We start from the raw sequence: 24,691 nt of genomic DNA on the forward strand, positions 1-24,691 counted from the left end.
TGCATGTCTGTGTATCTGCATGTCTATGTGTCTCTGCGTGTGTCTGTCTCCATGTCTCTGTGTGTATCTCTGTGTGTCCGTGTGTCTGCCTGTATGTCTATCTGTGCGTTTGTATGTATATCTGTGTGTATGTATGTCTATCTGTGTGTCTGTATGTTTATCTGTTAATCTGTGTGTCTGTATGTCTATCTGTGTGTCTGTATGTCTATCTGTGTGTATGTATGTCTATCTGTCTGTCTGTGTGTCTATCTGTGTGTCTGTGTGTCTATCTGTGTGTCTGTGTGTCTATCTGTGTGTCTGTGTGTCTATCTGTGTTTGTGTGCAGGGAGTCCCTGGTCTGGACGGGTTGCCAGGGGACACGGGAGACCCGGTTCGTCTCGCAACCCGCCAGACCCCCACTCCTTTGACGAATCCCATCATTCACTATCGCCCATAGACTCACACGGAGCCCATAGACTCACACAGAGACCCATATACTCACACAGAGACCCATAGACTCACACGGAGCCCATAGACTCACACGGAGCCCATAGACTCACACGGAGCCCATAGACTCACACAGAGACCCATAGACTCACACGGAGCCCATAGACTCACACGGAGACCCATATACTCACACGGAGCCCATAGACTCACACGGAGCCCATAGACTCACACGGAGCCCATAGACTCACACGGAGCCCATAGACTCACACGGAGCCCATAGACTCACACGGAGCCCATAGACTCACACGGAGCCCATAGACTCACACGGAGCCCATAGACTCACACGGAGCCCATAGACTCACACGGAGCCCATAGACTCACACGGAGCCCATAGACTCACACGGAGCCCATAGACTCACACGGAGCCCATAGACTCACACGGAGCCCATAGACTCACACGGAGACCCATATACTCACACGGAGCCCATAGACTCACACGGAGCCCATAGACTCACACGGAGCCCATAGACTCACACGGAGCCCATAGACTCACACGGAGCGGAGCCCATAGACTCACACGGAGCCCATAGACTCACACGGAGCCCATAGACTCACACGGAGCCCATAGACTCACACGGAGCCCATAGACTCACACGGAGCCCATAGACTCACACGGAGCCCATAGACTCACACGGAGCCCATAGACTCACACGGAGCCCATAGACTCACACGGAGCCCATAGACTCACACGGAGCCCATAGACTCACACGGAGCCCATAGACTCACACGGAGCCCATAGACTCACACGGAGCCCATAGACTCACACGGAGCCCATAGACTCACACGGAGCCCATAGACTCACACGGAGCCCATAGACTCACACGGAGCCCATAGACTCACACGGAGCCCATAGACTCACACGGAGCCCATAGACTCACACGGAGCCCATAGACTCACACGGAGCCCATAGACTCACACGGAGCCCATAGACTCACACGGAGCCCATAGACTCACACGGAGCCCATAGACTCACACGGAGCCCATAGACTCACACGGAGCCCATAGACTCACACGGAGCCCATAGACTCACACGGAGCCCATAGACTCACACGGAGCCCATAGACTCACACGGAGCCCATAGACTCACACGGAGCCCATAGACTCACACGGAGCCCATAGACTCACACGGAGCCCATAGACTCACACGGAGCCCATAGACTCACACGGAGCCATAGACTCACACGGAGCCCATAGACTCACACGGAGCCCATAGACTCACACGGAGCCCATAGACTCACACGGAGCCCATAGACTCACACGGAGCCCATAGACTCACACGGAGCCCATAGACTCACACGGAGCCCATAGACTCACACGGAGCCCATAGACTCACACGGAGCCCATAGACTCACACGGAGCCCATAGACTCACACGGAGCCCATAGACTCACACGGAGCCCATAGACTCACACGGAGCCCATAGACTCACACAGAGACCCATAGACTCACACGGAGCCCATAGACTCACACGGAGCCCATAGACTCACACGGAGCCCATAGACTCACACGGAGCCCATAGACTCACACAGAGACCCATAGACTCACACGGAGCCCATAGACTCACACAGAAACCCATAGACTCACACGGAGACCCATATACTCACACGGATCCCATAGACTCACACGGAGACCCATATACTCACACGGAGACCCATAGACTCACACGGAGACCCATATACTCACACGGAGACCCATAGACTCACACGGAGACCCATATACTCACACGGAGACCCATAGACTCACACGGAGACCCATAGACTCACACGGAGCCCATAGACTCACACGGAGCCCATAGACTCACACGGAGACCCATATACTCACACAGAGACCCATAGACTCACACGGAGACCCATAGACTCACACGGAGACCCATAGACTCACACGGAGACCCATATACTCACACAGAGACCCATAGACTCACACGGAGACCCATATACTCACACAGAGACCCATAGACTCACACGGAGCCCATAGACTCACACGGAGACCCATATACTCACACAGAGACCCATAGACTCACACGGAGACCCATATACTCACACAGAGACCCATAGATTCACACGGAGCCCATAGACTCACACGGAGCCCATAGACTCACACAGAGCCCATAGACTCACACAGAGCCCATAGACTCACACAGAGACCCATATACTCACACGGAGCCCATAGACTCACACGGAGACCCATAGACTCACACAGAGCCCATAGACTCACACAGAGCCCATAGACTCACACGGAGCCCATAGACTCACACGGAGCCCATAGACTCACACGGAGACCCATATACTCACACGGAGACCCATATACTCACACAGAGACCCATAGACTCACACAGAGACCCATAGACTCACACGGAGACCCATATACTCACACAGAGACCCATAGACTCACACGGAGCCCATAGACTCACACAGAGACCCATAGACTCACACGGAGCCCATAGACTCACACAGAGACCCATATACTCACACGGAGCCCATAGACTCACACGGAGACCCATATACTCACACGGAGCCCATAGACTCACACGGAGACCCATATACTCACACAGAGACCCATAGACTCACACGGAGCCCATAGACTCACACGGAGACCCATAGACTCACACAGAGACCCATATACTCACACAGAGACCCATAGACTCACACAGAGACCCATAGACTCACACGGAGCCCATAGACTCACACAGAGACCCATAGACTCACACGGAGACCCATAGACTCACACAGAGACCCATAGACTCACACAGAGACCCATAGACTCACACGGAGCCCATAGACTCACACAGAGACCCATAGACTCACACGGAGACCCATAGACTCACACAGAGACCCATAGGTTCACAGGAGGACCCATAGACTCACACAGAGACCCATAGACTCACACAGAGACCCATAGACTCACACGGAGACCCATAGACTCACACGGTGACCCATAGACTTACACGGAGACCCATAGACTCACAAAAGACCCATAGACTCACACAGAGACCCAAAGACTCACACAAAGACCCATATACTCACACAGAGACCAATAGATGTACACGGAGACCCATAGACTCACATGGAGACCCATAGACTCCCACAAAGACCCATAGACTCACACAGAGACCCATGGACTCGCACGTAGACCCATGGACTCACACAGAGACACATAGACTCACACAGAAACCCATCGACTCACACGTAGATCCACAGACTCACACAAATACCCATAGACTCACACGTAGACCCACAAACTCACACAAAGACCCATACCAAATATTCTGGTGTTTGGTGAATTTGAGATTTTAGTTCGGGGGATGGAGGCCAGAGGGTGTGGGTGGGGTCACTAAGGGTGAGGCCACCATCACAGGGGTCCTTGATACCCGTGTATCCCCTCTGTACTCCCCATGCAGGGCCCTGGAGGAACAAAAGGGGTCCATGGGGAGTGGGGTCCAACAGGGGACAAGGTTAGTGTTGCTTTGTCGTGCTGATGATGGTGGTGGTGAGGGTGATGGTGGTAGTGATAATCATGGTTGTGGTGGTGATGGGCATGATGGTGGTTATAATTGTGTTGGTGATGGTGGTGATAATTGTGGTGATGGTCATGATGGTGGTGATAATTGTGGTGATGGTGGTGGTGATGGTGGTGAGTCGTGCTCTTTGTCTTCTAGGGTGACCCTGGGAACTTGGGCCCCCTGGGACCTAAAGGAGACCAGGTGGGTTGATTCACATCTTCCCACCTCGCGCGTCTCACTCACCTGTACCACTTACCTGTATCCCTCATTCACCTGTCACACTCACCTGTGGAACTTACCTGTCTAACTTATCACGGCTGAACTTCACATCAGCGTCTCGCTCGAATGCCGGTGATCAATCCCGGGACTCTTCCCGAGGCGCCACCAGTGCGGAGGTGGGGGTGGGGGGTTGAGGGGGGTGGGGGGGGAGGAGGGGGGAGGAGGGGGGTGAGAGGGGGGTGAGAGGGGGGAGGAGCTTTATCTGTCAGAATTTGATGGACACATCCGGACGTTGTTAAGAGAAATGCGATGATAATACTAATACTAATATCTGCGTAAACGTGACCATCTCGTCGGGTGGTGGAGGGTTCCATGACAAGGGTGTCACCACGCAATCCCTGCGCACACGGACTCGGTGCGTCGGCTTCTACCGCGGGCGCGTTCAGGTGAACATGCTCCTCGCGACGCTTCGAGGCAATCCGGGTCAAGTCACACCACGTGGGAACTTGAGAGTGGAGGTTGGCGTGACCAGTGGTTAACGACGATGTGGTGATTGTGGCTTTTCTTTGACATTGAATACTGGCGTCCATCGACATCATCACCATCATCACCACTATCACCATGATTGTCATAACTACCATCACCATGATTATCATCATCACCACCATCACCATGATTATCATCATAACTACCATCACCATGATTGTCATCATCACCACCATCACCATGATTATCATCATAACTACCATCACCATGATTGTCATCATCACCACCATCACCATGATTATCATCATCACCACCATCACCATGATTATCATCATCACCACCATCACCATGATTATCATCACCACCACCATCACCATGATTATCATCATCACCACCATCACCATGATTATCATCATCACCACCATCACCATGATTATCATCATCACCACCACCATCACCATGATTGTCATCACCACCATCACCATGATTATCATCATCACCACCACCATCACCATGATTATCATCATCACCACCATCACCATGATTATCATCACCACCACCATCACCATGATTATCATCATTGCCATCATCACCATGATTATCATCATCACCATCATCACCATGATTGTCATCACCACCACCATCACCATGATCATCACCATCATCATTGCCACCCCCCCCCCTTCCCACAGGGAGTGACTGAAAGAGGCCAGAAGGGGGACACGGGACCCCCGGGGTCAAAGGTGAGCCCCCCCCCCAGTCCCACCTTGCCCCCTGAACCACCCTCACAAGGTCTCTACCATCACCACCATCATCTCCATCACCGCGTGGATCCCCATTCATAACGCGAGCCGCCTTTGTCTCCCCCAGGGCGACCCTGGGGCCCCAGGCCCTGGGGGCCATCGAGGCCCCCGAGGGGCGGATGGCGACGTGGGGGCCAAGGGGGAGGAGGGGCCCGAGGGGGAGCCGGGACCCCCCGTGAGTTGGGGTCTGGGGGACAGGGGTGGGGGCGGGGGGTGGTAGTTGGGTGGGAGGGGGAGCAGGGGGGGGGGTGTGTGGTTGACTCAGTGTGGGGAGCGGTGGTGCAGCGGTTAGCGCGCCGCACTACGAAACCGGTGACGCGACTTCGATTCCCGCTCAACGCCAGTGACCGGTACCTGTGTGTAAACATTGCCACGAGGGAGACCAAAGGCGGCCAGGAGTGGTTCTCGCCACCAAAGCCCCTCGTGCCGGCCTTCATAGGTGCTCGCTAACAGCACTTGCCCCAGCAGCCCGTCCTGGCTATACGGAGGCTCTTTGTCTCTGTGCGACTAGCGGCGGGCCCCGGTGCGGTGCCGCCCTCTGGCGGCGCTGCTGGGAACTCCCACGCGGGTTCCCCCCCCGCCCCTCCGCCCCCTCGACGTTGAACTTCATTCGCACCGTACGTAGGTGCGGGGCAAGGACGACCGAACACAAAAGCGCCCCCCCCCCCCCCCCCCACTTTACTCTCCTAAATCTTCATGCTTTCATGGCCCCCCACACTACAACCGAGGTAACCCCCCAATCCTCACTCTTCACCCGGCCCCCCTTTCCAAATCACCGCCCCCCCCCACCACCACCACCGACCCCTTCCTCTATTGGCTGCCACACCAAAGTTCCCACGGCCCCCCCACACCTGCACACATCCCCCACGCAATGAAGCCCCCCCCCCCTCCATTTACATAATTGTTTTTTATTGCGTGTAATTGAAGGCCTCGATTTGCATAAAAGGGCTCGAAGTTGGTGCACGCGAAAGCCCCAATGGGTGTGAGGGGCCCGGCTCCGTGACTCCTCCGGAGATGCATCACGCGCCGCTCCCGATCACGGCGATCAGGAGGGGGGGGGGGGTGGATCACGCAGCAGGAGGAGGCAAGGGGGGGGGTGGATCACGCAGCAGGAGAAGGAGGCGAGGGGGGGGGTGGACCACGCAGCAGGAGGAGGAGGAGGCGAGGGGGGGTGGATCACGCAGCAGGAGGAGGAGGAGGCGAGGGGGGGGTATACCACGCAGCAGCAGGAGGAGGCGAGGGGGGGGTGGATCACGCAGCAGCAGGAGGAGGCGAGGGGGGGGGGTGGATCACGCAGCAGGAGGAGGAGGCGAGGGGGGGGGGGTGGATCACGCAGCAGGAGGAGGCGAGGGGGGGGTGGATCACGCAGCAGGAGGAGGAGGAGGCGAGGGGGGGGGGGTGGACCACGCAGCAGCAGGAGGAGGCGAGGGGGGGGGGTGGATCACGCAGCAGGAGGAGGAGGCGAGGGGGGGTGGATCACGCAGCAGGAGGAGGAGGAGGCGAGGGGGGGGGTGGATCACGCAGCAGCAGGAGGAGGCGAGGGGGGAGTGGTGGATCACGCAGCAGGAGGAGGAGGCGAGGGGGGAGTGGTGGATCACGCAGCAGGAGGAGGAGGCGAGGGGGGAGTGGTGGATCACGCAGCAGCAGGAGGAGGCGAGGGGGGGGGTGGATCACGCAGCAGCAGGAGGAGGCGAGGGGGGAGTGGTGGATCACGCAGCAGCAGGAGGAGGCGAGGGGGGGGGGGTGGATCATGCAGCAGCAGGAGGAGGAGGCAAGGGGGGGGGTGGATCATGCAGCAGCAGCAGGAGGAGGCAAGGGGGGGGGGGGTGGATCATGCAGCAGCAGCAGGAGGAGGCGAGGGGGGCGGTGGATCATGCAGCAGCAGCAGGAGGAGGAGGAGGCGAGGGGGGGTGGTGGATCACGCAGCAGCAGGAGGAGGCGAGGGGGGGTGGATCACGCAGCAGGAGGAGGAGGCGAGGGGAGGGGTGGATCACGCAGCAGGAGGAGGAGGAGGCGAGGGGGGGGGTGGATCACGCAGGTGGAGGAGGAGGCGAGGGGGGGGTGGATCACGCAGCAGGAGGAGGAGGCGAGGGGAGGGGTGGATCACGCAGCAGGAGGAGGAGGCGAGGGGGGGGGGGGTGGATCACGCAGGTGGAGGAGGAGGCGAGGGGGGGTGGATCACGCAGCAGGAGGAGGAGGCGCGGGGGGGTGGATCACGCAGCAGGAGGAGGAGGCGAGGGGGGGGGGGTGGATCACGCAGCAGGAGGAGGAGGAGGCGAGGGGGGGTGGATCACGCAGCAGGAGGAGGAGGCGAGGGGGGGGGGTGGATGACGCAGGTGGAGGAGGAGGCGAGGGGGGGTGGATCACGCAGCAGGAGGAGGAGGAGGCGAGGGGGGGGGGGGTGGATCACGCAGCAGGAGGAGGAGGCGAGGGGGGGTGGATCACGCAGCAGGAGGAGGAGGCGAGGGGGTGGGGTGGATCACGCAGCAGGAGGAGGAGGCGAGGGGGGGGGGGTGGATCACGCAGCAGGAGGAGGAGGCGAGGGGGGAGTGGTGGATCACGCAGCAGGAGGAGGAGGCGAGGGGGGGGGTGGATCACGCAGGTGGAGGAGGAGGCGAGGGGGGGGGGGTGGATCACGCAGCAGGAGGAGGAGGCGAGGGGGGGGGGGGGATCACGCAGCAGGAGGAGGAGGCGAGGGGGGAGTGGTGGATCACGCAGCAGCAGGAGGAGGCGAGGGGGGGGTGGATCACGCAGGTGGAGGAGGCGAGGGGGGGGGGTGGATCACGCAGCAGCAGGAGGAGGCGAGGGGGGAGTGGTGGATCACGCAGCAGGAGGAGGAGGCGAGGGGGGGGGTGGATCACGCAGGTGGAGGAGGAGGCGAGGGGGGGTGGATCACGCAGCAGGAGGAGGAGGCGAGGGGGAGGGGTGGATCACGCAGCAGGAGGAGGCGAGGGGGGGGGGGGGTGGATCACGCAGCAGGTGTTGTGCTGCCGTCGGGGCTCTGCCGGCTTCCTCCGGCCACGCGGAGAACCGAGACGCCGCTCCACCCCCAGTGAGACGTCGCTCCACCCCCAGTGAGACGCCGCTCCACCCCCAGTGAGACGCCGCTCCACCCCCAGTGAGACGCCGCTCCACCCCCAGTGAGACGCCGCTCCACCCCCAGTGAGACGCCGCTCCACCCCCAGTGAGACGCCGCTCCACCCCCAGTGAGACGCCGCTCCACCCCCAGTGAGACGCCGCTCCACCCCCAGTGAGACGCCGCTCCACCTCCAGTGGGATGCGTGGCCCAAACACCCCCGAGGCGGCAGGGCCCTGAGACTCCCTGAGGCGGTGTGGGGGGAGGGGCTGGGTGGGTGGCGAGGGGGGTGGATGAGGGGAGGGGTTTGGTGGGGCGTGAAAGGGGGGCGGGTGAGGGGCTGTGTAGGGTGTGAGGGGGGGTGGGTGAGGGGGGGGGGGCTGAGTGCGGGGTGAGGGGAGAGGCTGTGTGGGGTGTGAGGGGGGTGGGTGCGGGGTGAGGGTAGGGGCTGAGTGAGGGGGGTGGGGCTGGCTGTGAGGGTGGGGGGGGTCTCTTAATCTGCGTTTTGTCTTCAGGGACAGGAGGGGGCTCTGGGGGTCCCCGCTGGGACCAACGGCACCGAGGGGGCCCAGGTGAGTTCGCTGCGTGTGGCGGTGTCTGTCGCTGTCACCACTTCCCCTCACGGTCTGCGGAGGCGACGTGGGGCACCTGTGGACGTGTCGTTGTTTTTGTGCGTGTCACTGTGCCTGTGTCGTGGGGAGCGGCCGTGTCGTGGTTAGCGCTACGCCTCGCTACGAACCCGGCGACCCGGGTTCCATTTCTGCTCACGGCCACCAACACCAGTGACGATTATCTGAACCGGTCCTGGGCCTCGCCTAGGTCGACTCAGCCTCAAATTAATACCTGGTGCGTCGTGTCGACTTCGCTACTGGAGAGTCAAAGGCGGTTGGCCTTCATGGGTGCTTCTCGCGAACAGCACTTGCCCCAGCAGTCTAGTAAAGGCTACGCGGGCGATCTTTGTCTTTGTGTGTCTTGTGCAGGGAGCGATGGGAGCGGAGGGGGCGGCTGGCGTGAAGGGCAACCCAGGGAAGAGAGTGAGGCCCCGATGAGCACCGCTCCCGCCCACGGCAACACCTCCAGATCATTCACAGCTGCAGCTGCACTTGCCCCGGCGGTGTGTTAAAGCCATACGGGGATCTTTGTCTTTGTGTGTGTGCAGGGTCGCACGGGGCAGAGGGGACTGGGGGGTTCACCTGGACTGCAGGTACAGTGACGTCACGTGGCAGGCCACTACTCACCCTGTGCCCTGCTGCATCCAGGGGTTGGTGGACCGTGCAGTGACCACCGTGCATTGCTCGACTTGAAGGTGGCAGTACAGAAAATAGGTTGCTGCCCGCTCAGTGTGGTGGAGCTGTACCGAGTGCGGCAATGTATCAGCATCCCCCAACAGAGCCAGTGATGTAAATTCCATATTACTATGACAGGGACGTGGCTCCCCATAGGATGAGCACAGTTGAGCTCACATGCACACTGGTACCAATGTTATCAATCCCGGAGTGATGATGGGCTGAGATGACCCACCCCGCTCCAGGATGTAATCTTGTGAATTTGATGGAAATGTTCCTTGACATTCTGCCCCAGTTGTATTCCTGTTTGGCCCCCCACTCACCCTAGGGAGAGAAGGGAGCGCAGGGCCCCCCAGGATTGGATGGAATTCCGGGTACACAGGTTCCCGCAGCACAACATGACCCCTACACATGACCCCTGCACATGACCCCTACTCATGACCCCTACATCACAACATGACCCCTACATTACAACATGACCCCTACATCACAACATGACCCCTGCATCACAACATGACCCCTGCATCACAACATGACCCCTGCATCACAACATGACCCCTACACATGACCCCTACTCATGACCCCTACATCACAACATGACCCCTACATCACAACATGACCCCTACACATGACCCCTACATCACAACATGACCCCTACACATGACCCCTGCATCACAACATGACCCCTACACGTGACCCCTGCAGCACAACATGACCCCTGTGTGTGTCTGTGTGTATGTGTCTGTGCGTATGTGTCTGTGTGTGTCTGTGTGTGTCTGTGTGTGTGTGTCTGTGTGTGTGTCTGTGTGTGTCTGTGTGTGTGGTCTGTGTGTGTCTGTGTGTGTGCCTGTGTGTGTGTCTGTGTGTGTGTCTGTGTGTGTCTGTGGTGTGTCTGTGTGTGTGTGTCTGTGTGTGTGCCTGTGTGTGTCTGTGTCTTTGCAGGGCGTTCCTGGAAGGGCAGGAATCACAGCACGGAGAGGGCGCAGGGTAAGTAAACGGTGGTGGGTGAGTGGTGGTGGTTGAGGGGTGGTGAGTGAGGGGTGGTGGGTGAGGGGTAGTGGGTGAGGGTGTGGGTGAGGGGTGGTGGGTGAGAGGTGGTGGGTGAGGGGGTGGTGGGTGAGGGGTGGTGGGTGGGTGAGGGTGGTGGGTGAGGTGGTGGTGGGTGAGGGGTGGGGGTGAGGGGTGGTGGGTGAGGGGTGTTGGGTGAGGGGTGGTGGGTGAGGGGTAGTGGGTGAGGGTGGTGGGTGAGGGTGGTGGGTGAGAGGTGGTGGGTGAGGGGTGGTGGGTGAGGGGTAGTGGGTGAGGGTGGTGGGTGAGAGGTGGTGGGTGAGGGGTGGTGGGTGAGGGGTAGTGGGTGAGGGTGGTGGGTGAGGGGTGGTGGGTGAGGGGTGGTGGGTGAGAGGTGGTGGGTGAGGGGTGGTGGGTGAGGGTGGTGGGTGAGGGTGGTGGGTGAGGGGTGGTGGGTGACTGGTAGTGGGTGAGGGTAGTGGGTGAGGGTGGTGAGTGAGGGTAGTGGGTGAGGGTGGTGAGTGAGGGTTGTGGGTGAGAGGTGGTGGGTGAGGGGTGGTGGGTGAGGGGTGGTGAGTGAGTGAGGGGTGGTGAGTGAGGGGTGGTGAGTGAAGGGTGGTGAGTGAGGGGTGGTGAGTAAGGGTGGTGAGTGAGTGGTGAGTGAGGGGTGGTGAGTGAGGGGTGGTGAGTGAAGGGTGGTGAGTGAAGGGTGGTGAGTGAGGGGTGGTGAGTAAGGGTGGTGAGTGAGGGTGGTGAGTGAGGGGTGGTGAGTGAGGGGTGGTGAGTAAGGGTTGTGGGTGAGGGTGGTGAGTGAGGGTGGTGAGTGAGGGGTGATGAGTGAGGGGTGATGAGTGGTGAGTGAGGGGTTGTGGGTGAGGGTGGTGAGTGAAGGGTGGTGAGTGGGTGAGGGGTGGTGAGTGAGGGTGGTGAGTGAGGGGTGGTGAGTGAGTGAGGGGTGGTGAGTGGTGAGTGAGGGGTGGTGAGTGAGGGGTGGTGAGTGAGTGTGGTGAGTGAGGGGTGGTGAGTGAGTGAGGGGTGGTGAGTGGTGAGTGAGGGGTGGTGAGTGAGGGGTGGTGAGTGAGGGTGGTGAGTGAGAGTGGTGGGTGAGGGGTGGTGAGTGAAGGGTGGTGAGTGAGGGGTGGTGAGTAAGGGTGGTGAGTGAGGGGTGGTGAGTGAGGGGTGGTGAGTGGTGAGTGAGGGGTGGTGAGTGAGGGGTGGTGAGTGACATCTGTGAGCGTGGTGAGCGCCCTACGCTACCACACTCCCCCTCGAGTTTGATTCCCGCTCACGACCAACATCAGTAGCAAGTGGAGTTCAAACTTGTTCTGGGCATCCCCTAGAACGACTCAGCCTTAAATGAGTACCTGTTGTTGCGTGTGTAAGCATCAGCATTGGGAAGACAAAGGCGGCCGGACGTAGTTCCTAGCCACACCACTCCCACAATGAATGTTATTTGTATGTAGCGCGTTAGTTGACAGCACCCCAGCAGTCGATGAAGACGATATGGAGGATCTTTGTCTGTATTTGTCAGGGTCTACGGGGGGAGCCTGGCCCCCCGGGATTGAACGGAACTCTGGGCCCCCCGGTGAGACGTTCCTGCAAATCACAGCGAGTCTAGAGACAAACACACACACACACATACACACACTCACATACACACACTCACACACACTCACATACACACACTCACATACACTCACACATACACTCACATACACTCACATACACACACTCACACATACAACAACAACAACAACCGCCATTCGCCACTAAGTGGCGGTGACGTCACCACGATGCTTGTGCCAGGCCAAGTGCACCTTGAGGCCACGTGAAGTGTCGAAAACCCGCTGGCAGGAGGTCACGGGGCAGACCCAGGTGCCACGGGTCGACTGACCGAGATGACCAAGATGACTGGCTGTGCCTCCTAATGTGCCAACTTGCTGTGCTTTAGCCACCCGGCGCTCCGCTCGTTGTTGTGAGCGTCGCTCCTCCGCCCTCCGTTATTGTTGGAGGGCGACTGCCTCCAACTGCCCAGTAGCGTCCTTCACGAGCCTCCTCCACAGAAGCCGATCTTGACACCGCTGGTACCAGTCATCGGCAAGTCCACTCGGATCTACGTCCTCCTGTACCACATTACTCCATTTCTTGTCTAGCCCGTGCCGCGCCCATTTAGCCCCCTCGATCCGGCCGAACAAAAGTCGTTTAGTGGTGGCTCACACCTGTACACACACACACACTCGACACTCCAGACACTGGCAGATCGACTTCCCGTTGGGGGGCGGTTTTGAAATGTCAGTCTTTTAAATTGCGCCCCCCCCCCCCCCCCCCGTATTAGGAGAACAATAACAGGACATGTAGTTTGCTAAATATCAATAAAATACCAATTGTAAGTCACCCCATAGGCACCCCTCCCCCCTTGAAACCGCCACTGCACAAAATATATCTGCACAGTCCATGCAAAGGCAAAGATCCACCATATAGCCTTATCAGACTGCTGGGGCAAGTGCTGTGAGCGAGGACCAACAGGCACACACACACACAACAACAACAAGTACCGTTCGCCATGAAGTGGCGGTGAGGTCACCGCGGCGCTTATGCCAGGCTAGGTGCACGCACACACGTCACGGTGTGCCGAGTCACAGCCCCTCCCCCCAACTCCCTCCCCCCAACTCCCTCCCCCCAACTCCCTCCCCCCAACTCCCTCCCCCCAACTCCCTCCCCCCAACTCCCTCCCCCTCCAAGACTCCAATGAGGGGCGCGCTACAGAGCCGGCCACCTGAGTTTGATTTCCAGCCACGGCTAACATCAGTGGCGATTGATATCTGAACTGCTGAACCGGTCCTGTGCCTCCACTTGGTCGGCTCAGCCTTAAATGAGGACCTGCTGCAGTGACTTTAAATACAATTAGCCACAGGCGTTCGCCAGCAGCACTTGCCCCAGCGGCCTGTGTAGGCTACACGAGGGAGCTTTGTCTCTATCTCTATGTATGTGTGTGTCTGTTCAGGGATTGCCTTCAAGCCCTGGCAAGAGAGGGGACCCGGGGCCCCGTGCTGAGAGGGTGGGAGCCGTCACCCACACCACACCACGTTTGTGTCAATGTCTTTGTGTATGTGCGTGTCTGCGTATATACGCGTGTGTGTGTGTCGTTGTACGTGTGGGGAGCGGTGGTATAGTGGTTAGCGCGCTGCGCTACGAACCTGGCGACCAGAGTGCGATTCCCTGGGCCTCTCCTAGGTCGACTCCGCCTCAAATGAGTACCTAGTGCGATGTGTCAACACCGCTACTGGGGAGACAAAGGCGGTCGAGTGTGGTGCTGGCCACCCACCCCTTCGTGTGCCGTGCCGGCCTTCATAGGTGCACACTAACAGCACTTGCCCCAACAGTCTGTTAAGGCTACACGGGGGATCTTTGTTTGCGTGTGAGACAGGGACTACCTGGAGCCCCAGGTCGTCAGGGACCGCAGGGATCTGTGGGGATGGAGGTGAGTATCGAACGCACGTACACACAGCAACTTACATACATACACCAACACACGCACACACAGCAACTCACATACATACACCAACACACGCACACACAGCAACTTACATACACCAACACACGCACACACAGCAACTTACATACACCAACACACGCACACACAGCAACTTATATACATACACCAACACACGTACACACAGCAACTTACATACATACACCAACACACGTACACACAGCAACTTACATACATACACCAACACACGCACACACAGAAACTCACATACACCAACACACGTACACACAGCAACTTACATACATACACCAACACACGCACACACAGCAACACACGCACCAGACACACACAAGGTGTGCGGTGTGGACGGGCCGTGCGGTGTGTGCGGGTTGTGTGCTCGTGTTCCGAAAGGGATTCCCGGGTGAGCTGGGTGAGCCGGGTCTACCGGGAGCCGTGGGTGTGCAGGTATCTCTCACCAGCACCACTCACCCCACCACTCACCCAGCACTCACCAGCACCACTCACCCCACCACTCATCCCACCACTCACCCACCACTCACTCCACCACTCAGCCCACCACTGACCCACCACTCACCACTCAAACACGCTCCCACCACCGCTGAGAACTCGTGGTCTAACCACCTGCGCTGGACCCAGGTTTCTCAAGGTCAGAAGGAGTTGATGGTCTTAGCCCGGTCACCAAGGACCAGACGCAATCGCTGCCATCAAATCTGGCAAATTCGAAACATGACTCCACAATGTTCTCACTTGGGCTGGCACAGTGGCAATGGCGGCCCACTACCGGCAGACTCGCGCTCGCTCGCCGCAGGAGCAGTCGGCTCCGTGTCTCTGACCCCTGAGTCGCTCGGTGACCTCCTGCAATGGGCTTTAAGCTCAAGTCACACCCAACACAAGTGGACTTCCGTCGGCAACATCACGATTCGCAATGGCTGTGTCAGGTGGTGGAGGGTTTCACAAAACTATCTATCCCGGTCACAATGTGGCCTAAACCGAATAATCAATTATGGATCGTATCAGACAGCCCTGGGACACATCTTACTGGGACGTAGGTGTTCCTGGCTTGTGCGTCAGGGCTGTCCCACGCGAGTGCGTCTGGCTCGCAGTCGGACGAGCGAGTGGTTTTGTCTGCGCCAGGGAGCGCGAGGAGACGGCGGAGACCCCGGGGAGATCGGAGACCCTGGGGCCAAGGTGAGAGAGAGAGGAGAGTCCTCGTTTCATTTCGGAACAAACACAAAGGTCCCCCGTGTAGTCGCGCGGGCTGCACGGGGCGTGTGTTGTGTGGCTAGCACCGCGTATGACCACCTTTGTCTCCCCAGTGGTCATGTTCGCACACTGCAACAGATACTAACTTTAGGCTGGGTCGACCTAAGGGAGGCCCAAAAACGGTATCGCTCGCCACGCATGTTAGCCATGGTTGTGGTTGTGTATGGGAGATGGTTGCGTGTGGACTGACTACTAACTTTGTGTGTGTGTGTGATGTGGTGGCGTGTGTGTGTGTGATGTGATTTGTGTGATGTGGTGGTGTCTGTGATGTGGTGGTGTGTGTGTGATGTGGTGGTGTGTGTGTGATGTGGTGGTGTGTGATGTGGTGGTGTGTGATGTGGTGTGTGCGTGTGTGTGTGATGTGGTGTGTGCGTGTGTGATGTGGTGTGTGTGATGTGGTGGTGTGTGTATGATGTGGTGTGTGTGATGTGGTGGTGTGTGATGTGGTGGTATGTGTGTGATGTGGTGGTGTGTGTGTGATGTGGTGGTGTGTGTGATGTGGTGGTGTGTGTGTGATGTGGTGTGTGTGTGATGTGGTGGTGTGTGATGTGATGACGTTCTGTGGCAGGGTGAGCCTGGGCTCCCAGGGGAGGCAGGAGCTGATCGCCTCCAGGTGAGCGACACCTCACCTGTAGTCTCACCTGTAGACTCACCTGTAGACTCACCTGTAGACTCACCTGTAGTCTCACCTGTAGACTCACCTGTAGACTCACCTGCAGCGTCACCTGCAGCATCACCTAAACAACTTTCACCTGTCCAAGACTCACCCGACTCACCTGACTCGCCTGCCTCATCTATTTCACGGGCGTCACCTCCACCATCACCGCCCCCACCTCTCTAGCCAGTTTCACCTGCCCACATGTCCCAGCCAGTGTATTTCACTCTGTGTGTGTCCGTGCCGGTCTTGATATGTGTTTGCTAACAGCACTTGTCCCGACATCATATGAAGGTTATACGGGGGGACTTTGCTTTTGTCTTTGTTTCTCTAGGGTTTTCAAGGAGAACCTGGACTCCAAGGCCTTCCCGGATCCGCTGTAATTACAACACCCACTGACCAGCATCATCATCGTTGTGGTTCATGATGACGGTGATAATGATGATGATGAACACATGTTGATGATAATTAGTAGCGTAAGTTTGTCGTGATGATGATTGTGGGAGTGATGATGCTGGTGGTGGTAGTGATGTTGATGATGTTTGTGGTAGTGGGAGTGGTGGTGATGATGGTAGTGATGTTGATGATGAGTGTGGTAGTGGTGATGATGATGATAGTGATGTTGATGATGTTTGTGGTAGTGGGAGTGGTGGTGATGATGATGGTAGTGATGTTGATGATGAGTGTGGTTGTGGTGATGATGATGATGATGATAGTGATGTTGATGGTGAGTGTGGTAGTGGGAGTGGTGGTGGTGATGATGATGGTAGTGATGTTAATGATGATTTTGGTAGTGGGAGTGGTGGTGGTGATGATGATGGTAGTGATGTTGATGATGATTGTGGTAGTGGGAGTGGTGGTGGTGATGATGATGGTAGTGATGTTGATGATGAGTGTGGTAGTGGTGGTGGTGATGATGATGGTAGTGATGTTGATGATTGTGGTAGTGGGAGTGGTGGTGATGATGATGGTAGTGATGTTGATGATGTTTGTGGTAGTAGGAGTGGTGGTGATGATGATGGTAGTGATGTTGATGATGATTGGTAGTGGGAGTGGTGGTGATGATGATGGTAGTGATGTTGATGTTGAATGTGGTAGTGGTGGTGATGATGATGGTAGTGATGTTGATGATGAGTGTGAGTGGTGATGATGATGATGATGGTAGTGATGTTGATGATGAATGTGGTAGTGGTGGTGATGATGATGGTAGTGATGTCGATGATGAGTGTGGTAGTGGTGATGATGATGATGGTAGTGATGTTGATGTTGAATGTGGTAGTGGTGGTGATGATGATGGTAGTGATGTTGATGATGAATGTGGTAGTGGTGGTGATGATGATGGTAGTGATGTTGATGATGAGTGTGGTAGTGGTGATGATGATGATGATGGTAGTGATGTTGATGATGAATGTGGTAGTGGTGGTGATGATGATGGTAGTGATGTTGATGATGAGTGTGGTAGTGGTGATGATGATGATGGTAGTGATGTTGATGATGAATGTGGTAGTGGTGGTGATGATGATGGTAGTGATGTTGATGATGAGTGTGGTAGTGGTGATGATGATGATGGTAGTGATGTTGATGATGAGTGTGGTAGTGGTGGTGATGATGATGGTAGTGATGTTGATGATGAGTGTGGTAGTGGTGGTGATGATGATGGTAGTATTGTATTGGAAGTGCTGCTGGTGCTGGCCATGACGACGTGATGATGACGATGATGACGAAGATGATGACGATGTTTCTTCAGGGGGATCCTGGGAGAGCAGGGACAGCGGGGTCCACGGGGGTTCAAGGGGGAAAAGGGGACCTGGGCCCCCCTGGAGAACCAGGCCCACCTGGGCCCCCCGGCTACCCTGTGAGTGGACTTAGTGTGTGTGTGTGTACGTGTGTATGTGTGTGTACGTGTATACGTGTGTGAGTGTGTGTGTGTATATGTGTGTGTGTACGTGTGTGAGTGTGTGTATGTGTGTGTGGGGAGCGGTGGTGTAGCGGTTAGCGCGCTGCGCTATGAACCTGGCGACCCGGGTTCGATTCCCGCTCACGGCTAACACCAGTGACGATTATCTGAACCGGTCTCGGGCCTCCCCTAGGTCGACTCAGCCTTAAATGAGTACCTGGTGCGGTGTGTAAAACATCGCCACTAGGGAGACAAAGGCGGTCGGGCGTGGTGCTGGCCACCCACCCCCTCGTGTACCGTTCCGGCCTTCATAGGTGCTCGCTAACAGCACTTGCCCCAACAGTCTGTTCCAGGCTATATCGGGATCTTTGTCTTTGTTTGTATGTGTGTGTATGGTGAGCGGTAGTGTAGCGGTTAGCGCGCTGTGTTATGAACCCGGGAACTCGGGTTCGATTCCCGCTCACGACCAACACCAGTGATGATTATTTGAACCGGTCCTGGGCCTCCCCAAGGTCGACTCAGCCTCAAATGAGTACAGTATCTTGTGCGTTATACCCTCGTGTGCCGTTCCGGCCTTCATAGGTGCTCGCTAACAGCACTTGCCCCAACAGTCTGTTGAGGCTACACGGGGGATCTTTGTCTGTGTGTGTGCGTGTGTCCCCAGGGCGGAGATGGGGAGCGAGGTCTCGCAGGGCCCCCCGGCCCCCCAGCGAGGAAGGTAAAGGTCACCGCCCCCTCAAAGGTCACACACAAAGGCCGCGGAGCGCCGTGCGGACGGAGCTGTGGTCAAACCGCGCGCCGTGCGCAGCATCGGCGTCACGGCGATACAATAGGCGCGTCGCTGTGAGTGTGGCGTGTATGTGTATGTGGCGTGTATGTGTGTGTGGCGTGCAAACGCGAGTGTGTGTGGCGTGCGAGCGTGTGTGTGTGATGTACGTGTGTGTATGTATGTGGAGCGTGCGAGGGTGTGTGGCGTGCAAGCGTGTGTGGCGTGCAAGCGTGTGTGTGTGTGTGATGTGCGTATGTGTATGTATGTGGAGCGTGCGAGCGTGTGTGTGTGTGGCGTGCGAGCGTGTGTAATGTGCGAGCGTGTGTGTGTGCGTGGCGTGCGAGTGTGTGTGGCGTGCGAGCGTGTGTGTGTATGTGATGTACGTGTGTGTATGTATATGGAGCGTGTATGTGTGTGTTGTGCGAGCGTGTGTGTAATGTGCGAGCGTGTGTGTGTGTGATGTACGTGTGTGTATGTGTGGCATGCGGGTGTGTGTCTGTTGAGGTATTTCTGTCGTGTAGGGGAGAGGCAGTGCAGTAGTTGGCACACGGCGACATGAACCCGGCGACCCGAGTTCGATTTCAACGTCTGTAACGAATATCTAAACCAGTCCTGGCCCTCCCCTCAATTAAACATCGCCACTGGGGAGACCAAGGCAGCCAGGCGGGGTGTTGGCCACACCATCCCCTCGTGTGCCGTTTCGCCCTACAAGGTGCTCGCTAACGACGCTTGCCCGGGCAGTCTGTCAAGGCTACACGGGGGAGCTTTGTCTTTGGGGATTGTGGTGATGGGGGTTGTGTTTCAGGGTGACGCTGGAGCTCAGGGGGACCCGGGACACTGGGGCCTGGAGGGAGAGCAGGTGAGACGCGGCCTGGAGACACAGGCCGCCACGAGCACTGGCCCTCACCTTGTCTGTCATCGTCGGCGTCATTAACCCCATCCTCGACACCTGAACCAAAACCACTAACCCCTTACCACATTCCTGATCCTCCTGTGATCATCAGTGAACCCTGACCCTCACTCTGGCTCCTCGACCATAGTCGCGACAGGTTGCCACCTCTTCTGCCGCAGACCAAATCCGGGCTCATCTCTCAGTGGGCACTGGGGGCGCTTTATCCATAGACACGGTGCCGCTCGCTCTGATGGTCATCGCAGCGACACCGGCACCAGATCTCGGTAGGAATCAGAATATGTATTTATATTGGAGGATTCCGATGAACTATGCAGCTCTCCTACACAGATGTCCAGCTCCAATGCCCGTAACCTTAACCCTGACCTTAAAACAAGCCCTGACACCGTACCCCTCAATGTATATTGAACTTCTTTGGCACCGTACGCAGCAAACTGCTAATCGTCACGTCACGACACCGTGACCCCTCACGCTATGGGGCGGCCCGGCGGTCGCGCCTTCGCCGCTTGTTGTCGTGCCAGAGGTTCGCGGTTCTATTCCAGCGACCGCCATGGTTAATGCTGCGGCGTGGAATTTACAAAAGGACGCTACGCGCCATCTGCTTCATGCCGGACGTTAAAGAGCCCCGTGGCGTCGTTCGCGAGATGAGGCCGTTGTGTGCCGGCATCCAAATTTGCTGAATTTTAAAATGAATTTGTGATTATAGAGACGGCAGAAAACGATGGCTCCCTACTGGCAGCATGTCCCAGCTCTCTAACGATGAACAGAAAACGCCTGGGCCCCCTCCACACGCCGTGGACATATTTAGGGTCAACCTTCCGGAGAGTAGCCACAAGATCGCGCATGAGTGTTGGACCCTTCAGCAGCAGCAGCAGCAGCCTTGTGCCTTTGGGTTTTATTATAAATTCGTCAATAATTATCCTTTTCACGACAAGTCCTGGGAAACGAGGCATGTGTTGAGCATGGACCCTGCAGCCAACAACCGCCCTCGCATTATTTGCTGTTTTACTATCGATTATTAATCGCGTTCTTCGATGATAATAACAACAAACGTCGATTGTGCAATACGGTATTCACATTGCCCGTCGCTGCAGTAAACGGTTGGTTTAAAAAGACGGTGAGCGTGGAAGCCACGTGGTTGACGTCTCAGTCGTGGTCTCCCTCGTGGTCTCCCTCGTGGTCTTCCTCGTGGTCTTCCTCATGGTCTCCGTCGTGGTCTCCGTCGTGGTCTCCGTCATGGTCTCCGTCGTTGTCTGTGGAAGGCGCCGTGTGCCCCACCGCTCGGTGTTTCCCCTTTGCCGTCCGGCCCCGCGGGCGGCGAGACGCCAACCATTGCCGACTGGGAACCCGAGGTAACCCCCCTCTGATGTGCCGTGTGTGCTGACCGCGTCTCCCCGCAGGGCTCCCCGGGGCCCCTGGGCCGGCAAGGGCGCGCCGGCGACAAGGGGGCGGAGGTGAGCGTGACCATGTCACCTCGTGACCTGTGACCCAATGGCCTACGATCCCATGACATCACGTGATTCTCATGACCTCGTGACCTGTGACTCCGTGACCTGTGGCATCACCATCTATGACCTCGTGACCTGTGACCCTGTTTACATGGCATCACATTATTCTCAAGGCCTGTAACCCTGTGAGCCCGTGACCCTTGACCCCATTTACTTGACCTAAAAAAATCTAATAATTCCCATCACATTGTGACTCGTGACCTGCGACCCCATGATTATCATGACCCTGTTACATGTGACCATGACCCAGTTACCCCATGACCTCAACTAACTTGACCTCTCCCCATTGACCCCCTCCAAGCCAAGCTCGCTGCAGCGATGACGTGTTCACAAAGGGCGTTGTATCAGAAAGCCCAAGTGGCCTGGTAGCTCAGGGCGTTTTTAATGGCCATGTCACGGGCACACATTTCAACCAGGGTGCTGTTTGCACGTGACAAGTCGTATCTGAACCTGTTGTGAGCCTCCCCTAAGTCGACTCAGCCTCGAGTGAGTATTCGGTGCGGTGTGTGAAAACATCAACACTGGGGAGACAAAGGCGGCCGTGGGGGCGTGTTGCATGGCCACGCTCCGTCCTGGTGCGGCTCCAGCCTTGATAGGAGCTCGCTACCAACACTTGCCCCAATGGGCTGTTAAGGCTCTACGAAGGATCTTTGTTGTGTGTGTGTGTATATACGAGAGTGTGTGTGTAAACGCATTAAAGCTCACTCCATACATCACGCAGTAGAAGGCTTATTGATGCGGGGGGGGGGGGGGGGCGTGTCCCAGGACGCCTCGACACTCACGCGGTCCACCCACGGCCAAGTGCAGACAAAGTCCGCTCCAGACGATTGACATTTCAAGCGATTCCTCTCAAACCTCTCAGCCCACATCCCCTACGACTCTGTATTTCTATTTTCGTAGAGACCAGCGAGACGTGGAGCGTTCCACGTTCACTGTGCGGAGGAGAGTGATATCTGAACCCGTCCTGGGCCTCTCCCACGTCGAGTTGTCCCTACACATGAGTACCTGGTGTGGCGGTATGAGGGTGGCCACACCAAATACTCGCGCAGCACAACCCTGGTGCTGGCCACCCACCGTGACGATGTCAAGAGGTGCTCGCCAACGGCACCTGCCCCAGCAGTGTCAAGGCTGCACGGGGGACACACGCATTGGTTGTGTGTGTGTGTACGTGTGTGTGTGTGTTCATGCCCCTATCTGTACAAGCAGGGGGCCCGAGGCCACCCAGGCGATCAGGGCCACACGGGGGCTGTGGGGGAGCAGGGGGAGGACGGAGATCCGGGGGCGGAGGGGAGCCCTGGAGATCGCGGAGTTCAGGTGTGTGTATGTGTGTGTGTGTACGTGTGTGTGTGTGTGGGGAGCGATAGTGTGGGGAGCGATAGTGTAGCGGTTAGCGCTCTGCGCTATGAACCTAGCGACCCGGGTTCGATTCCTGCTCACGGCCAACACCAGTAACGATTATCTGAACCGGTCCTGGGCCTCCCCTAGGTCGACTCAGCCTGAAATGAGTACCTGGTGTGGTGTGTAAACATCGCCACTGGGAAGACAAAGGCGGTCGGGCGTGGTGCTGGCCAGCCACCCCCTCGTGTACCGTTGCAGCCTTCATAGGTGCTCGCTAACAGCACTTGCCCCTACAGTCTGTTAAGGCTATATGGGGGATCCTTGATCTTTGTGTGTGTGTGTACGTGTGTGTGTGTACGTGTATGTGTACGTGTCCGGCAAAACAACCTCCTACCTCCTCGCGGTGTCGGACGGGCAACACTGTCGTGGGCAGTGCTGTGGGGGGAGGGCCAATGCCCATTGGCCTCTCCCCTCATGGCGTCTGTGTCCACCACAGTGGCTAAACGGGGGCTCTGGACGGGTGCGAGGGGCTGGTAACCCCTCCACCTTCAATTAACCACCAGTAAACTACAAACTAAACATAAACCGGTAACTAATAAGCTTGTTCCGGAGGCCCCGGGGGGTCAGGCTTTTATGACGTCTCCTGGCCAAACCCCATTTGGCGGAGCCAGGAGATTGAATTTTCACCCTCGGGGCTCCTCCAGAAACAACAAAAAACCATTGCGGATGGCCACGTGGAATGTTCGAACGCTCACTGCGGAGGAGAGGCTGCCACTCCTCTGTCGGGAGCTGGACCGGTACCGCCTGGATCTCTGTGGCATTCAGGAGGTCCGGTGGACCGGTTCTGGCTCCTGCCACCATGAGGGGTGGACAGTCCTATACTCGGGGCAGGAGACTGCCAAACAACAGGGTGTGGCTCTTCTTCTGAACAAAAGAATGAAGGGGGCGTGGGAGCGTGGCGGTGAGGTGTGGGAAGCTGTAAGCCCCAGGATACTTTGGGCTCGCCTTCCCATCAACCAGAGGCGAGGAGTGGTGGTCGTGGTTACTTATGCCCCCACCGAAGACGAACATCCGTGGAGGGATGCAAGCAAAGCCGATGAGTCAGACGCTTTCTATGACCTCCTGTCACAGGTGCTGGCTAAAGTGGCCACTCGGGACAGAGTCATCTTGTTGGGTGACTTCAATGCCCGAGTTGGTCATGATGCTGACACCTGGTCTAAAGTGATTGGAAGGCATGGGCCAGATCAGCTCAATAATAACGGTAGGAGGCTGCTAGATTTTTGTGCAGCCCATGGGCTTGTAATTACCAACACGCTCTTCCGGCATCGGCGCATCCACACAACATCATGGATACATGCCGGGTCCAAGCAAGAACATCTGCTGGACTACATAGTGACGGACCAGCGAATGCGAGCCCATGTCCTTGACACCAGGACCTACCGTGGAGCTGATCTGCCCTCTGACCATCGACTAGTCATCTGTAAGATGCGCCTGCCTTTCTTCCACTCCGGTGGTGGGTGTACACCCAGGATCCCATTCCAACCAAAAGTGGCCTGGTCTCAGTTAGCTGATGAAAGTTGCAAGCGAGAATTTCATCATCGCTTGCAGCTGGGGTTGGCCACGTCCCCCACTCCACCTGATGTCGAGGGTAATGGGCGAGGTTTAAGACTGTGACTCATGCAGCTGCAATGGCTGCTTTGGGTACGCGGTCCAGACCTCCCCAGAAACCCTGGCTGACAGAGGAGGTGTTCAGGTTAATTGAGAAAAAGCGACAGGCCCACTCTCATCGCCTACAGCATCCCACGTCAGAGAATGAGGAGGCTTACCGCAGCCTTCGCTCGGAAGTTCGGAGAGCCGTAAGGCGCTGTAAGGATGGGTGGTGGTCGCGGGTTGCTGAGGAGATGGAGTCTGCCTCAGTGGCCCGTGATCACAAATCACTATTTAACTCCATCAAAAAAGTAACCTGCAGCGCCAC

At 57.2% G+C, this 24,691-nt stretch overlaps 1 protein-coding gene across 1 annotated transcript in view; it reads left to right on the forward strand.

Annotated features, from left to right (window-relative positions):
• Positions 1-24,691, forward strand: part of LOC133341662 (collagen alpha-1(I) chain-like) — a 70,072-nt gene that overhangs the window by 25,492 nt on the left and 19,889 nt on the right. The window contains exons 17-38 of the mRNA XM_061550254.1: positions 326-370; positions 3,883-3,936; positions 4,141-4,185; positions 5,382-5,432; positions 5,560-5,667; positions 9,084-9,140; positions 9,549-9,602; positions 9,728-9,772; positions 10,183-10,236; positions 10,797-10,841; positions 12,394-12,447; positions 13,867-13,920; positions 14,290-14,343; positions 14,767-14,820; positions 15,511-15,564; positions 16,208-16,252; positions 16,629-16,673; positions 18,042-18,149; positions 18,856-18,909; positions 19,766-19,819; positions 21,271-21,324; positions 22,585-22,692. Coding sequence (XP_061406238.1) covers positions 326-370; positions 3,883-3,936; positions 4,141-4,185; positions 5,382-5,432; positions 5,560-5,667; positions 9,084-9,140; positions 9,549-9,602; positions 9,728-9,772; positions 10,183-10,236; positions 10,797-10,841; positions 12,394-12,447; positions 13,867-13,920; positions 14,290-14,343; positions 14,767-14,820; positions 15,511-15,564; positions 16,208-16,252; positions 16,629-16,673; positions 18,042-18,149; positions 18,856-18,909; positions 19,766-19,819; positions 21,271-21,324; positions 22,585-22,692 — 1,296 coding nt within the window. The remainder of the gene's footprint in view (positions 1-325; positions 371-3,882; positions 3,937-4,140; positions 4,186-5,381; positions 5,433-5,559; positions 5,668-9,083; positions 9,141-9,548; positions 9,603-9,727; positions 9,773-10,182; positions 10,237-10,796; positions 10,842-12,393; positions 12,448-13,866; positions 13,921-14,289; positions 14,344-14,766; positions 14,821-15,510; positions 15,565-16,207; positions 16,253-16,628; positions 16,674-18,041; positions 18,150-18,855; positions 18,910-19,765; positions 19,820-21,270; positions 21,325-22,584; positions 22,693-24,691) is intronic.

Source organism: Lethenteron reissneri, chromosome 12 (genome assembly GCF_015708825.2).
Source record: "Lethenteron reissneri isolate LAM-NWPU_2019-01 chromosome 12, ASM1570882v1, whole genome shotgun sequence".
NCBI classification, from domain to species: Eukaryota; Metazoa; Chordata; class Hyperoartia; order Petromyzontiformes; family Petromyzontidae; genus Lethenteron; species Lethenteron reissneri.